Here is a 16,040-nt window from a genome sequence, read left to right as displayed (position 1 = left end):
ACTGTTTGCTTTGTTTATTTAAAATGGGAATTAAGTCAGCTTTCAGTCTGTAAGTACCTTCAATCAGAAGAAGTACCAAGACCTATAGAGCACTTCATTTAGTGGAGCAAAGCATAGAAGTCAATGGCTAAAAGCTGATTTCAGGTAGTCAGGCAGGGAACAAGGCACATATTTTCACCAGTGTAATTAAGCACTGGAACCAAACATCAGGTAAGGGATACAGCCACTGCTCAGCAGAAACTGGAGGCTGTATGAGATACTACTTGACTCAAATACAAGTTATGCATTAATGAAAGTCAAAAAAATATTACTGTGTCCAGTACAGGTGACTGAATGAAAGCTGTCAGTCAGGTTACAGACCCTACAGGATCATTTCTGGTCCTACACCTGAAGGTAGGACTCCCCAGGAGTTGAAGTCCACACAATTCCCTTTGTCAGGCAGTACCATGTGATGTACTAACCCCTGCTGAAACCAGTGAGAGTGCATGAGTTATGGTAACTCTATGTTTTTGGGAGAGCTGAGGGAGTTACTCTAAATTTTGGGTTTTCTTTGCACTGAACAATGCTGCTTATGGGATTTGCCAGCATCCCTATGGACCATTGCACAAAAGAAAAACAGGATGTGCTATAAATAATGCATAGCACATCACTGATAGCTGGGGAGAAGAATGATGAAGACTACTGCTTGCATTTTGCTCAGATTTTGCAACAGCCTCTACATGTTGGGGCAGTAGTTGGTTACTGCCTTCTTCCTTTCTGCATAGTTAGCATCTTTGAAGTATTTTGTCTCTTGCAGCTCATACTGTACTAGACATGCTTTTCTGCCATTCAGAGATCAGTTCAATTAACTTTTTATGGATCTACCCTAAGCACCTTGAGTTCAGGTAAAAAAGGTGCAGTTCCCTAGTGTTTATATGTGTCAAAAGCATGATGTATGCTTCTTTCTTTGCTAAATTGCAATCTGCTTTTAGCATTACTATTTGAGGTGTATTTTTGCCTGTGCTGAAAGTTTAGAAAATACAGGTCCAAGAAACTTTGCTCTTATCCCATACCACTCTTCAAGTATCTTGGCTCACCTGGACAGCAAGAGGTCCTAGGTTTAAAGAGCAAGAGAAGCTTTTCACAGAAGGGGTTTCTATTTGATTTCTTTCTCTCTCCCAGTGGCTTCTAGGTATTGCTGAACTGGAAAAATTGATGTTAGGTTCTTGTTGTTGTTGTTTTTTGTTGGTTTTTTTTTTTTTTCTCCCAGATTTATTTGAAGATGAATGGGAGGAGATGTAGTAATGCTTCTCACTAAGCTAGCAGCAATTTAAGAGAAACTGTTCAAAGTAAAAGCCAAAATTATTTCAGGTAAAACCATGGATGTAACTTTGAATAGTTTCCTTAAGTGACCAAAAAAAGGAGCCTCAAAAGGGAATTAGGTTTATAAGCTGCAATGTCAATTAAAGAACAAGACAGATAAAGAGTTATGAAAGCATATGTTTGAAATCACTATGACAAACCACCTGATATTTGGAATTTGGGATTGCAAGTACATCCCCACCTGAACACACCTTACTAGTGTAGGACCCAATATTCATAGAGATGAGTATCAGCAGGTAATTTTCCACTGGGCACAGATATAGGAATTTTGGCTGGAGACAAAATCCAATGTTTGATTATTATGATTGTAACCTTTAAAAAATACTAGAACTTGAAATAAACCATCACCCACATTATTTTTATCACTCAATGGCAACATTTCATGGCAGGAGATTATTTACCTGGAATGCTCTCCAACTTTCTACGAAGCTCTTCATTTTCTTGTTGCAATGAAATTACCTCCTGCTCTAGCTCTTGACACCGAGGGCAGTAACCTTCTTCCTCTTCCTCCTCTTCCTCCTCTGGAAGTGTAGAAGATGATGGATGACCATGAGATTCCGATGTTGCTGGAGATGTCCATCCACCTAAAGTGTGTACTGGAGAGGCTGAAAGTGGATCCACATCTGCCAAATGGCTAAAATCATTTATTGATGAGGTGTTCTGAGAAGGGAAGCTCCCAGAAAGCAAATAGTTCTGAAGGGAATCAGTAAAAACTCTCAGAAAGGCTGAGGTTTGCTGTTTCTTTTGCATATACTGCATCTCTATGTCTAAAATGTCTGACGTCTGACTATGGACCATTTTCCCAAGCTGACATTGCTCTTGTCTTTCACTATAATTTGGGTTTTCCTGCTTTATACAAGAAATCATGGACTGAGAGTGATTGTTGTCCAGTAGTTTTCCACCACAATTTAAGAGACTTAGAACCCGGCTGCATTGTTGAGCAAAGGCATCCAGAATCATTCGACTCTCTGCAACAAAAGAAAAGATGAATCACAGAAACCTAATGCAAGAGGTTATGCCAGACAGTAGCAGTTAGATGAATGTACACAACTGTTTACAGTAGCATGCATTTTATTTCTGAACACATTAAAATTATGGCTTCTGCTTTAATACTTCTGCAACACTGTGATTTAAAACAATCCTGACTCTGTTTCTATTTTGAGAGTGCCCTTGTGACCTTGCTGTTAATCAGAAATGCATTGTGATGATAGACACTGCTTACTGACATCTTCTTTCAGAGGGATTGAGTCAGGAAAATGGGGAAGAAAATACAAATTACATCCAATTTGCTACAAGTTCAAGTAAGTACTGCCCAGAAAGCCTATTTCAAGCTGTTGGAGGGCATTAACTGTACATATTTGTAGGACTTAGCACCATACCTTTGTCCTATGCCCAGTTCCTCTCCAAAAAGGCTTCCAAGCTTTGTTATTTCTCCTTTTTGTCTTTGATGCACTTGTTTGACATTGGGCACAGGACACTCCACACAACTGATCCTAAATTCAATGGACTTTGCTTCTGTTCCTTTTGCTCTAGGCTCCAGATATGTCCAGAACTACCCAGAGTGATAAGCACAAACCCCTCTTAGACCACACAAAGGCATCCTACAGGTTTGCAGGCAGGCCAGTATGGCACAGTGGAGAGTGGAGTTCTTCAAGATGCTCAGCATACAATCAGGAAACTACACAGGATTATGCAGCAGCTTCTGGAGACAGCAGCTCAGCTCTGGAATTAGGATAGGGATGCCGTGCTGCACCTAGTCAGCTTTCCTCTCATGACAGGAGGTGTCATGTCTCAGGGAGCAATAGCAGCTACAAGCCAAACCTACAGAGTAGGATGGCTCATTTCTGCAATGTCTACATGTATAGCTCAAGCTGCTATAATACTTCCTGGGCCCAGATAGAAAATGACCAAGATATTTATGATACAACCTGTTAGGCTTCCCAGCAAAAATAGTGCCTTTTAAATCTTTTTTACCTTATTCAAAGCTAAGTTCCTCTAGGTATCTAAACAGATGTAACTAACATTTTGCAAAAGAAAAAAAGACTGGTAGGTTAAAGCACTGCCAATTTTGGAGAGCACTTCTCAGGCAGGCTTGACTTTTAGAAAGTGACAAACGCATTTACTTTTGAAAAGGCAACCTGCTACAGATACATGAGAATAAGCACCCCAGACCTTCATTTACCCTAACTTCATCGGTAGACTCATCACAGTCATAACACATAAAAACCAGAAATGTTCAGAATTCAGGCTTTTAAGGGGTGGCACTTTGTCACCGTCATATTTTCTGAAAAATCCCTTCACCAGGATTTCTTCTCCTGGGAAGCTGAGAAGCCTCAGAGAAAAATGAAAACAATAAATACCTGATTCACTTCTCCTGTGTTTTGCTGCTTTGGAATGTGGTTTGGACATTGTTTACCAACTGGTCATTGTTTCATTGGTTTCATGTGAATTGTTTTAACTTAATGACCAATCACTGACAAGCTGTGTCGGACTCTGAGGAGAGAGTCACGAGTTTTTCATTATTCTTCTTTTAGCCTTTTGTATCCTTTCTCTGTTCTTTAGTATAGTTTTAGTATAGTATTCTTTAATATGATACAAGATAATAAAATAATAAATTAGCCTTCTAAGATCATGGAGTCAGATTCATCATTTCCTCCCTACGATGGGGGACCCTGGAAATACCACAGCACTTTTCACATCACTTCTTCAAGATCTACCACTGTCTGGTGGAAAATCTACTTTACACTGAGGTCACTACAGCTGACCTGAAGAATATTTGAAACAACACTAATTTGCATTTGTACCATCCTCCAGATCTCTGAAAGAGGGCAGGGCTGAAGCAGCATACAAATACTTTCAGCCTCAAATGCAGCCAGAGGAGACCCCCTGGCACAAAACCTGAGGATGTGACCTCCTGAGGACTTAACTGAAAAAACAGGAACCTGAGGGTCCTGGGCAGAGCAAGCCCAAGCCCAGTGCTGGGTCATGAGGCTGCCTGGGGCCACACAGGGATTGCCCAGGGGCTCCGTGGGAAGGACTGGAGTAGCCCTAAGACCACTGCAAGCATCCTCAGCATCAGCCTCCTGTGTTTATGGGCCATATCACACTCCTGGAGACAGGTTCAGACTAATGAAGGCAGATTTCTACAACACTTCTTTGATCCAAAGCTTTATGCAATACCTTCTGTCCATAGTACAACTGCAAAGGGCAGAAATGCACAGGCACTGCTGCCCCCTTTGCAAGTGGGTGCCAAAGAGGTGCCAGGTCCATTACCCACTGCCTCTCCTTCTCTCTTTCTACACTAACCTAAGGCCAGCTGTCTTTAACCCTTACAATCAATGCAACTGCAAAACAACACAGGAGATGTAACATGAATTAGAAGAACAGAATGCTGGTGACATGGCAGCTTTCCAGCTGAGACCTGATAAACCAAAAGGAAATCAGGAAATTCAAGCATCACTAACAACCCCAAGATGTGCTTTCTTTGTTTTACTTCTTTCCACATTCGCCCTTTAAAATTATTACAGGATGATATTGACTTTGCAATCCTACTACAGAATGGTTTTTTCATTCATTTTAATCCTATAATCTGATTCCAGACCTGAATTCATCTATACTGTTTGTATTTTAATCATTATTGTCTCTGTTCACAAAACAGTTACGTATTCTTTGCATATCCTTGTTGCATGGGGACAAGATATGAATGAAACAACTGAAAAGGGATTAGACTCTTATAAGAGATGTTACTCCAATATTATGGTTTATTCTAAAAACAGCAAAAAGTAACCTGACATTCAAATTACTAGTTTTGAAGAAAACCAAAATACACATTAACAGCAGTAAAGATTAAATTAATTATTAGTTTTGTTTTAAAATTTAATGCATTAGGCATATTCACTGTGATAATGGTTTAAAATGTAACTGAAATTTTATACAGAAATGACATTATTGATTTAATCTTCAGTATCAGATCTATTACAAAGACACAATAACAGCAATTACTGTTTTTTTTCTTAACTTCAACCCATACTCAAAGACATAAAAATGAGCCATGACAAAGCAGGGCTCATTTGAGAGGCTAACCCAGAGATCACAAATGTTTTTTTTCTGGGTACTGCTGGACAGCAATAGTGAGGGATGCCCTCAGAACATATTCTGGAAATATCTGTCTCTGTGCTGAAGTAGGTTCTACTTTGAAGAGACTTCTATACCAGTAATAGTGCACACACCCACAGTCTGAACAACCCTAAATGAGAATGATAACTGCAGTTATTTCTAATGATGGAGAAAAAAAAATGTTGCCCATTTAGCATATATTGTAGAAATTGGGATTTCAGCTTTTACAGACTGTCTATAATTAGAAATGCAAGCACTGTGCAATGTCTAATCACTTAAGAAATGACAAAAAGTTGGTTTTATGTGATTACTACTGAATAAACACCAATCTATGATTCTTAATTGATTTAACATAATGTATGTATTTTCTATGAAAGTAGAATTCCAGTGAAATCACTGCACTGGACTCAAACAGTGTAAGCAGTTTATTAAAGTCTTATTGTGATATTCCTTTTCCTTATTACCTTGCTCACCAACCATGTAATTCTAATGTCTCAGACCCCAGAGTCTTTAGTCTTACAGAACTTCTATTGACTTTAACTAGACATTTGCCTGGAGGTGGACTTGCTGCCTAAGACCCATGAAGTGCTAAGAGAACAGAATTAAACTGCTAAAAGCATAAGTATTCCTAACTAGATTGTTAGGGACTGCAAGCAACCAGAAGATACTATCATATGGCAACTCAGGTACCAACTCCAGACACAGCATTCATCTTTACATAATTTTCTCATTGACTCTGGGACTAGGGGAGGTTCTCAGCTATTCAACTGCCAGACTGAAAACAGGGTTTAATATGTCTGAAACTCACTCTGATAATTTACACTAACTAATGCATCAAAAAAGATGTCTGGAAAATTTGGCAGGTATAACTTCAGCTTTTCCCACACCTAAGGATCTTTTCAATACTTAGATCAGACAGCTTTAGTAATAAGCATTGTGTTGGGTCTCAGTGGCTCCGGATTCAGGTTGTAGATTTTCCAAAGTATCCTTTGAATTCTTGGGCAGCTGGTTTAAAAAGTCATCTTTGTAAGTATTGAGTGGGTCTGAACACCATACATTCTCCCCTGCAGGGAATGTATTAATAGGTATTTAATTTTCAGCAAGATTGTGATGTTCAGGTTCCTTAGCAATTCCAATCGTCTCACTCTTCACCTTGCAGTGACTCAGCCCTCTCACCTGATTATTTGTATTTCTTCATTTGTTTATTACAATAGTTTTATTAATTGAGACCCTGGGGCAGCAGCCTTGTATCCTTCAAACTGGCCTTTATCCAAGCATAGAGACTCGGCCATTATATTTTTAGATATGACCACTGCTGTAAATATCGTGCTTAGGTCACAAAATTGAGAGTATGTGACACCTCCTATGACTACACAACGTTTTCTTGGGCATTTTGCATGCAGATCATCAAGACAGTCCAGTGGATTAAGACTACAAGTGTCTGGCCATTTCAGTACTTATCTGAGAGATCTGCTTCCAGATGAGGGCTCACAATTTCCAAGTTAAGGTCAAAACACTAATCTTCATTTTAGCTGTTCATGGAACAAACTGTTTTTCTGTCTGGGCATAACAGAGCTTAATTAACTGGTCATTTTAAATATGCCATGTTTTTGGCACTGCTAACAGGTGTTACCAGTTCTACTCTTCTTCCTCTGCTTTCCATGAAAGCCCACCCTAAATTTTAAGCTGCACTGTAAGGTCTATACCATGTTTTCCTAAGGAAAAGGACTTTCTTTGGTGGATTATGGTGCTGTTCAATGCACATACTACCAAAGACAGATAGTTTTCATGCCAGGAAAATAACCTGAATATATTAATAAAGAGTTTATATTTTACAGAAGAAAATGGGTATCTGCTGGTGCTTTGAATGAATCCATCTGTGTGGCTCACAGCAGCAACAGCAGTCAGAGTAACCTCTAGAGAAGAGAGAAGGATTGTGTTGCAGTGCAGCTTCACATTTCTCATTGTAAGATGACATTTCTCATGCAGGATCTTTCCCTGCATGATGGGATCTCAAACTAAATTTTTCTTCACCATGGCACTGGGTGGAGAATTCCTGTTTTTTCTTCCTTTCCCTAGCCCCTCTTCCTGCAATTCTGTTGGAGTCTGGAGGTGAGAGTGGTCTCTTAGAGAGCAACTGAGGGAAAATCTGGTTACCCTTGGGAAGCGTTCTAACCATTAGAAAAAGCTGCAAAACTATAGAAGCATCTTTAGTCGCGACTGTGTTTGAGGTGCTCACTTTCAAAAGCAAACTTGGAGCTGTGAATCCTAAGGGGCCAGAAATGCCATGCCTGAAGTTTAAGAATCAACTGCATTAGGTGTTTAAGTTGTTGGCACAGAGTTAGGCATCCCAGGCGTGGTGTTTTACTAGCTATTTGGCCACTGTTGCCTGCACAAGTGAAAAGGTATCAGCAAAAACAGGGGTATCTCTGAACTTAGGAAGTGGGTATTCCTACAAAACTGCCCTACAGCACTCCACCCCTTTATTCAAGTAAGCACCTGCCAAGAGCTGAGGATAAACTAAGTGGGAGAACTGTACACATCATGGATGGTGACTGCCTTGTGGAGAATGCACATGCAGCTGGACACCTAAGGAATGATCTGTCCCTCCCTACAACACCCACCACTTGAGATGAACCTCTGGCTGAGAGGTGTTCTGGGCTTGCTTCTCATGCTGCTGTGAGGAACCCAGAGACCTCACAGGTACTGGCCAAAGTACAGGGTGACTGTGCATGGAGAACATGTAAAATTGGGGCAAAACCCCAACTCTGCTTCCCCAGAGGTGGCCTGTGCTATTAAATTGGCTCACACATTAGTTAAGAGGATTTCAAGCTTCTGGACAATGGGACTTCTTCACATGCATACAGCACTGGTCCCAAATAGCTTCCTGCTCATCTTAGTGCTACAGCTCCCAGGAACAAGCTGCATGGTGTTACTCCACCACCAAGCAGGAAGGATGGGCACACAGCTCAGCAAAGCATGCCTACCTATGGGATTAAAATACCCAGGAGATGTAAGCCTTGCCTATTGCTTTATAAAATCACAGAATGTTTTTGCTTGGAAGGGACCTTAAAGTTCATCTAGTTCCTCACCCCTTGCTGTGGGCAGAGATACCTTCCACTAGACCAGGTTACTCAAAGACCCACCCAGCCTGGCCTTAAGCACTGCCAGGGATGGGGCATCCACAGCTTCTCTGGGCAACCTGTTCCAGTGCCTCATCAGCCTCACAGTAAATTTTTTTCCCCACATATCAAACCTAAATTTCCCATCTTTCAATTTGAACCCATTACTCCTTGTCCTGCTTCAGTTCCTCTTGAAGAGTCCCTCTACAGCTTCCCTGTGGGCCCTCCTAAGACACTGGAAGGTTCCTGTGAGGTGTCCAAGCAGCCTTCTCTTACCCAGGCTGAACAGCCTCTCTTTCTCAGCCTGTCTTCATAGGGACCTGCTCCAGTCCCCTTTCCAACTTTGTGGGCCACCTCTGGCAACAACTTGTGCAAAATACTACTTGTACACACTGTAGCAAGTTTCTGGTTTGTTTTCTCCTGTTCTGTTTCTCTTGGTACTTAACCTGAGCAAAGAGTGAGTTGGGACTCATACAGGAAACCTAAAGTAAAGCCTGAATGTGCAGTTGAAGGGACAGGGACCTCAAGGAACTTTGGGGCACACATGGCAGTTCCTTCACTCTCTTTAGCATAGAACTGAATCAAAGACAAGCTCTGAAGCCTGCTCTAGTGCCTGGTTAGCACAATGTAGTCAGGAAAAAGAAAGTCCAAACTTCTGCTCATTGAAGCCCAGAGGGCTTTGCTGTGAATATGGTCTCATATATCATCTACCAGACAGCTGAATGTTTTCCATGGCCTAATCTGCTTCTGTAAAGAAATGTAGGTGTCACATTTATCATCAGTGTTTTGATTGTGGGCCACAAAGAATACTTGAATATCACCATTTGGGCATTTCATATAAGAAGCAATTTCATGAAGAAAGATGACCTTCTGCCATGGATCACAGAACTATGCCCCAGAGATGTGAATTCTCTGGCTAATCTATTCAAGTGTTAAACTTTTTTGGTAAAGTACTTGAATTATTTGTAACAAGACATGCTAAATTCATCCACTACAAGGCTACTTCTAAGCATAAACAGGCATTAGAACATAGCCATATATCCTATTAACTAGAGTATCTCCCTGTTTAGTAAGGAAATGTCATCACATTTGTTACAAAGGCAAACAGCAACATACCAAAACAGGATCCAATTTTTCTAAATAAATAAATCAATGATGTGTCAAAAATTAACAGATGAGTTAATATACCCGATGATATCAAAACCAGATGGTGCTTCATAATATTCATCCTGTTCAGTCAAACCCTGAATATATTCTGGACCATCAGTATATAAAATAGGATGCTGCTATTTGTGATGGCAAACAAAAGCAATCATGCCTGCCAAGCACATACTATAACAGGCAGCATTTCAGCTCTGCTAGACAGAAAGTAATTAGAATGCTTTTAATGTCCAAAAGAATGATGCTGATAGGCTGCCACAGATGTGTAGATTTATGAATATTTATATGGTGGTTTATAGCTGACACTTTTATCAGTTGAAGAAGATAAAATATCTGCCTGACTCAAAAGCTTGACAGTCAGGTTAATAAAATCTCATTAAAGAGAATGACCTATGCAATTATATAGGATTTATTGTAATTCATTTTTGATTGTACTCTGCTTAAAGATGCAATTTCCCATTTCCTGATGCCAAATTTAGGTTGCATATCAAGATCTACGTGGTTTTTTAACTCCAAGCCATCACTAGAGGAAAGATATGTGTTCAGCATCTCGGTATCTTACACCTTTAAAGAAAAAAAAATAAAAATAATTTGATCTCCTGTTTGTCACTGCATCTTATGAAAACGGTGCAGGCAAGCAGCCGATCTATTTTCTTTCTGTTAAAACCACTACCGCTCTATCAGCAGCCTCTCCATTACCAGCAGTTCCTCCGGTAGCTGGCCCCAGCCTGCCGCCCTCCCCGGCGGAGCGGAGCGGGGCTGAGCGGAGCGGAGCGGCCGGCCCGGGGCTCCCCCCGTCCGCCCCCGCCCCGCCGGCAGCAGCGGCAGCAGCAGCGGCGGCAGCAGCAGCGGCAGCTCTCTCTCCCTCTCTCTCCCTCCCGCAGGTGCGCACCGGCCGGCGGCGCCTGCCCCGCCAAGTCCTGCGCGGCTGCCGGCACAGCCCCCGCCGCCGCCACCCCTGCCCACCGCCCCGGGGCGCCGCCGGCCGGGCAGCGGCCCCGCGCGCCGCGGCAACTTCGGCGGTGCCCGAGCACCGGACAGAGCCCGCCGCCCGCCCCGTCCCCGCCCGCCGCCAGCCCCGAGCGGGGCCACCCCGCGGGCGTCGCGCCCTCCGCCAGCCGCCCGGGAGAGGGGTGCGCGCCTCGGCGGCGGAGCCGCAGCCCCATCCCGCTCCCGCCTGCCGCAAAGTGCCCCGCGAAGTTGCGCGGAGGAGAGAGAGGAGTTGCGGGTACCTGCGCTCAGCTCCGCGCCGCCGCCCCCCGCCACCGGCGGGCAGGGGCCGTAGCGGCCCGAGGAGCTCGGGGCCGGCGGCGGCGGCCGGGGGTGGCCCTGGGCAGCGCCGGGGGCAGCGCCGGGGCGGGCGGGCCCGTTGGGGAAGGCGCCGTGCGGCGCGTAGGGCAGCGGCTCGGCGGCGTGCGGGAAGGGCTGCCCCGCTCCGCGCCCGCGGGGCACCTCCACCATGGTGGGTCTCTCGTAGCGCTTGGCCAGCGCCGCCCGCTTCCCGGGGAAGGTCTTCAGGACGCTGTAGGGACCCCGCTGCTTGTAGATTTTGGGGGTGCTGGGCCCCTCCTCCGCCGGCTGCATCTCCTCCTCCATCCTCCGCCGCCTCCCCCGGCGCGGCGCGGCCCCGCTCCGGGGCTGTGTCTGCCGCCGCCGCGGCTCGTCTCTGTGGCACGGCGGAGCCCCGGCGCGGCGGGGCGCCGGCCTGATTGACAGGCGGCCGCGCCAATGCCTGGAGGGAGACGGGCGGCGACCGGCAAGTGTTTAGGGTAATCTCCGCTAATGGCAGCGGGGCGGGGAGGCGGGCGCTGGCGGGGCCGCCGCCGCCCCCGGCACCCGCCGCGGGGCAGGTGAGCTGCGGTGGGGGACGAGCGGCTCCGGGGCCCCCCACCTCCGCCCGGCCCCGCCCGGCCCTGCCCGGCCCGAGGGCTGCCAGACCGGCCCGCCCCGCCGAGCGACGGCCGCCGCGAAAACTTTGTGTCCCCTCGGCCGGGCGCGGAGCCCCGCCGCCCGCTGGGCATCCCTCCCTCCCTCTCCTCCTCTCCCCGCACGGAGCGAGCCGCGGGCTCGCCTCCCCGGTTATTAGGGGTGAAATAAATAATGCCATAAATAAAAGTATTTTGGAGTCCAGGACCTGTCAGAGTTGATTAGGGCACAGAGGACATTTTCTTTCTCATTATGCAAAAGCATTTCATGGCGAAATAAAAGAGGTTTCGCTGTAACTCATGCATGTCAGATTTCCAGGAATCCGGGAGATTAATCACATTTAACATTATTTGCAACGCCCCCCGCCCGCTTTTTGCAAACTGCTTAAATGCGGCGGACGCGTGGGGCGCAGCCTGGTCCCGCGTCCCCTGCTCACTTTCCCCCTGTCGCCAGCCCGGGCCCTTTCAGGGACAGTTAAGAAATAATGAAGCGATGGTGAAAGACAGGAGGAGAATGAGATGCCATCGAAAGACGTTTCTGAGAAATGGTGGAGATCTGGGTGAGATGGGAGACAGCTGAAATCGAATGATATGTTGAAGAAAAATAAATGATAACAAACTGCTCACTGGCTCTCTCCATTCTTTTCTGCATTACCATTATATTTTGCATTACCATTTCCCTTCTTCTGTCCCACTTCTCGCCTGCTTCTGTTACTATAATTTATCAGGATTACAATAAACCCTCTGGCTTGTGGAAGTAAAATTGCAGAACACCTTAGCTGTATTTAAGTGTCGGCAGTGGGAAATCATTCCTCTCATCACATGGAATTTTGGCCACTTATTGTGATCATTGCTCTCCCATTCCAGCTTTTTTTATTTAGTCAGAGTCGGGCTCACTGGTAATGAAATGCAACCCTTTGCTGAAGGTAATTAACTCCTGCCCATCTACTGCAGAAAAGAGGAGTTAAGTTCTGCAAGCCAGGCATTCTTTTCATGCAGGGTGTACCAGGAGCTGGGCTGGTTTTGGTTTTGATTTTTATGACAAGTAGAGTAAATCGATTCCTTGTAGCAGCCAAAAGCATCAAGTAAAGGCTAGTGTGATAGAAATCGCTGTTTTACCTAAGCAAAATCAATCATAAGTCTCTTTGTTTCCTGCCTGAGTCTGATCACTTGTGCTTTTTAAAAAAAAGAAAATTGTACTGTAATGCAAAATAAAGACTGGAAATATGTGTGAGAGAAACTGTTCCCACTCAGAAATTAAATATGTCCTCTACCTTGTCTCATCTGACTGGCCTCTGCCACAGCAGCTATTGGAGGTCAGTACTAAAATTGTATAAGGTTAGTATTAGGCTCCTACAAGTCAGATTCAAATAAACAGCCCAAAATTACTTTCTCAGGTGTCAACTACATTCATAGAGTTCACTATTCTTTGGTGTAGATGCCTACCCCTGAGCTCCTTGTGGAAGAAACAGTCCTTGCCTAACATGAGCCTCATACAGACAGAGAAATCAGGGGTGACAGGTCATGTCCTCCAAGCTGCCCTCTCTGCCAGGGTCCAGGCAGGTCACTGGGCAGATGCTGGCTCTCCATGGACAGGGAGAGAGAAGCAGGTTTGGAGTTAATGGGGCTCAAAGCCACTGAAATGATGTGGGGACCTCATCTGTAAGGAAAATGGAATATGCACTGAATTTCTTTCTGTTGAGGTTTTTGACAGTGCCCATCACTGCCAAAATATCACTTTAGTTGCTTTTAGGAAAGCTTGGCTTTTCCCCTAGTTTGCTCTCAGTGATTCTTTTGGGCGCATATGCCTAAAAAATCTGTGGATTTCTCCCCACCTTTCCTTTTGTGTTTTCCCCTGAGTCTCAGATGAGGGACTCTGGTGTTGTGGCCAAAAGACTGTGTTTTGTGCCTAATCTGATGGGTTCCTGCAGGTCAGAACTGTGATATAAAAAAAGGGTTTAACCCTGGTGGTCCCACCTTTTCCTTTGTGGAATGCCCTTTTATTAGGAAATCCCATTTTGCTCCTGAGCTCTGTGCAGCTATGCAGCCACTCTTGCAGGAGGACTGTGTGCCTTTGGCAGGGAGGAGCGTGGCCCCAGACTGGCAAAGAGGCAGGCTGGGTGAAGTGATGGTCTCCAAGTATGGGAAGATGGGGCCATATCTGCTGTGAGCAGTTTTGGGCTGCCCTTTTCCATGGCTGCTCCCTGTGGCACAGCCTACTGCTACCCTGTGGTATCAGCATGAAGTCATGAAATTATTATTAACCAAACATTGAACTCTGAATTACAGACACAGATTGGTTGCACACTGGATGAAAACAGTTAACACATAGCTTTTACCTTGATAAACTAAAAAAAAAAACAACAACCCTTAGCTGATACCAGCAGCTCATTTTCAGAAAGCCAAACACCTTCATTTCCCTTAGACTGTGCCATGACTTGGGAGTTGACCCTGAAGAGAAGGTTGTGTCTTTCCCTACCTGTTTACTGATTCCAGTTTTCACTGTTTCACTGACACTAAGGGCTGGAGATCTGTAACAGGATTATTGCAGAGCACTCTAAGTGGAAAAATGATGGGGAGTAACTGACCCTCGGTAAAAAACCTAATCAAAACAAAGACAACAGGCACAATGAAAAATAAGAAACCCAACCTTGTTGCAGTATACACTCCTCTGCTCCTAGAAATCATGGCAAAGAGAATATTTGTCAGTATATAGAAAAATACCCAATCTAGACACAGACCATCAATCACTGAACATGTCTGTGTTGAAGGTACTGTGAGGTACTCAAAGAATAAAAGTGTGATTCATCCCTATCTTCCGAGCAGGGGCTAAATCTTGCTCCACTTATTCATGGGAGCAGTGCTCCTGTGATAGCTAAAGCATGCAGGATTTGGCCATGAACTGCCAATATTGCTCTGCACATTTGGAGTGTATGATGAGAGCTGAGATTGGCAACTCTCCTCTGTAATCTAAACCACTCTGCAGGCAGGCTAGCCATAATTTGCTGCCCCAAACATTTAACCCCGGCTAGTTAATTTAAGCTTAGCTCAGTTGCTCATGTTTATGGATAAAGAAACAAAAGGGAAAGCATCAAAAGGAAAAGATGACTGTGGAATTCAATATTTCGGCAGCTGTTGATAGGTAAATCTTATTGAAGTGTAGCATTCAAAACCAAAGGCCCGCATTTATGATAATGAGCCTAACAAGGAAATGAGATTGACACAGCAATTCTCTGTTTTTGTTGTCCCCTGAGGTTAGAGATTATGCAGTGCACGGTGCTGTTTTTAGCCTCTTTGGTGATTCCAACTGTGAGAGACAACGCTGTGCATATTTGTCAAGGTTGCACTTTAATCAGGTGACTCAGGGGCTTTTTGAGGGAGAATGTGAACTGCTGGTCTCACTTAAACCTTAATCCACATCCTATGTCAGAGATTCATCAGCCAAGCAGTGCAGCTTTCAGCCTCTTCTTTTCCCTTATGCTTACTCAGTGCTCTGAGAACATGCTTTGAAATAATTGAAATGTATCTATCATGGTTACATTGTATTTTGAGAATTACTGGAATGTTTCTTAGTGACATTAATTAGTTTTAAAATATTTTTGTCTTTCTAATTAGTAAAAGATTGACGAGCAGTGGAAAGGGCATTTATACACAGGCAGCCACATATTTCCATGCTACATTAGTGTCTTAATAAAATGGTTGCTAACTGGTCTCTTATGCCTAGTAAACACTGGAAAAATAGAAAAGATCCTATAACTTTAGGAAGAGGAAATAACCTCTGTTTTAAATGGGATCACATGGTGTAAAAGAAACCCCAAGTCTCCCCGAGGGCTGGAAAATGGATAAATGAATTATTTAAATATAGTTAAAGGATACACAGGAAAAAGTAATGGCTCTGATACCCAATGTAGGGAAAAATATTAATATTTTAAGGAATCAATTGTGGACACATGAAAAAGCTTGTTTTAATTAAAGATAGCTTACATAAAGCAGTTTCGAGCAGGGAGAAACAGTATAGGATACTTGTTGCTGAGCATTTTTTAGAAATACATCATGAATAAAATGAATGGCATAACACAGTTCAAACTTCCATCTGCCCTAAAAAATCTTCACTGTCTGTGTTGGAGCATTTTAGAATAGCTTTACCTCCCTGGAGCATTAGCTCTTTCCCCAGCCCTTGCCCAAGCTGGCTGATGCTTTCTCTTGGCCTTGGCCATCACCGTGTAACGTGGGGTTGCTCTATATTGCATAGCTGCTCTTTGCAATGCTTAGATTTGCAATGCTTCTCATTTTGCACACTTGGCATTTTGAGACCAGCATTTTGAGAGGTCTGCTGGCTGTGCCCCCAAAGGCA

At 44.2% G+C, this 16,040-nt stretch overlaps 1 protein-coding gene across 2 annotated transcripts in view; it reads right to left on the bottom strand.

Annotated features, from left to right (window-relative positions):
• BEND4 (BEN domain containing 4) overlaps positions 1-11,492 on the bottom strand; it is a 28,598-nt gene extending 17,106 nt beyond the window's left edge. Inside the window, exons 1-2 of one of the 2 annotated variants that reach the window (XM_077177578.1) lie at positions 10,994-11,492; positions 1,764-2,330 (exon numbers count right to left, since the gene is read on the bottom strand). In XM_077177578.1, coding sequence (XP_077033693.1) covers positions 1,764-2,330; positions 10,994-11,357 — 931 coding nt within the window. In that variant the 5' untranslated portion in view covers positions 11,358-11,492. The remainder of the gene's footprint in view (positions 1-1,763; positions 2,331-10,993) is intronic. The other variant, XM_054633710.2, reaches the window with a different exon arrangement.
• Positions 11,493-16,040: the final 4,548 nt, after the last annotated feature.

This window comes from Agelaius phoeniceus, chromosome 4 (assembly GCF_051311805.1).
Source record: "Agelaius phoeniceus isolate bAgePho1 chromosome 4, bAgePho1.hap1, whole genome shotgun sequence".
NCBI classification, from domain to species: domain Eukaryota; kingdom Metazoa; phylum Chordata; class Aves; order Passeriformes; family Icteridae; genus Agelaius; species Agelaius phoeniceus.
Note: the sequence above shows the minus strand (reverse complement) of the source record. Positions and strands in the feature narration are given on the sequence as shown.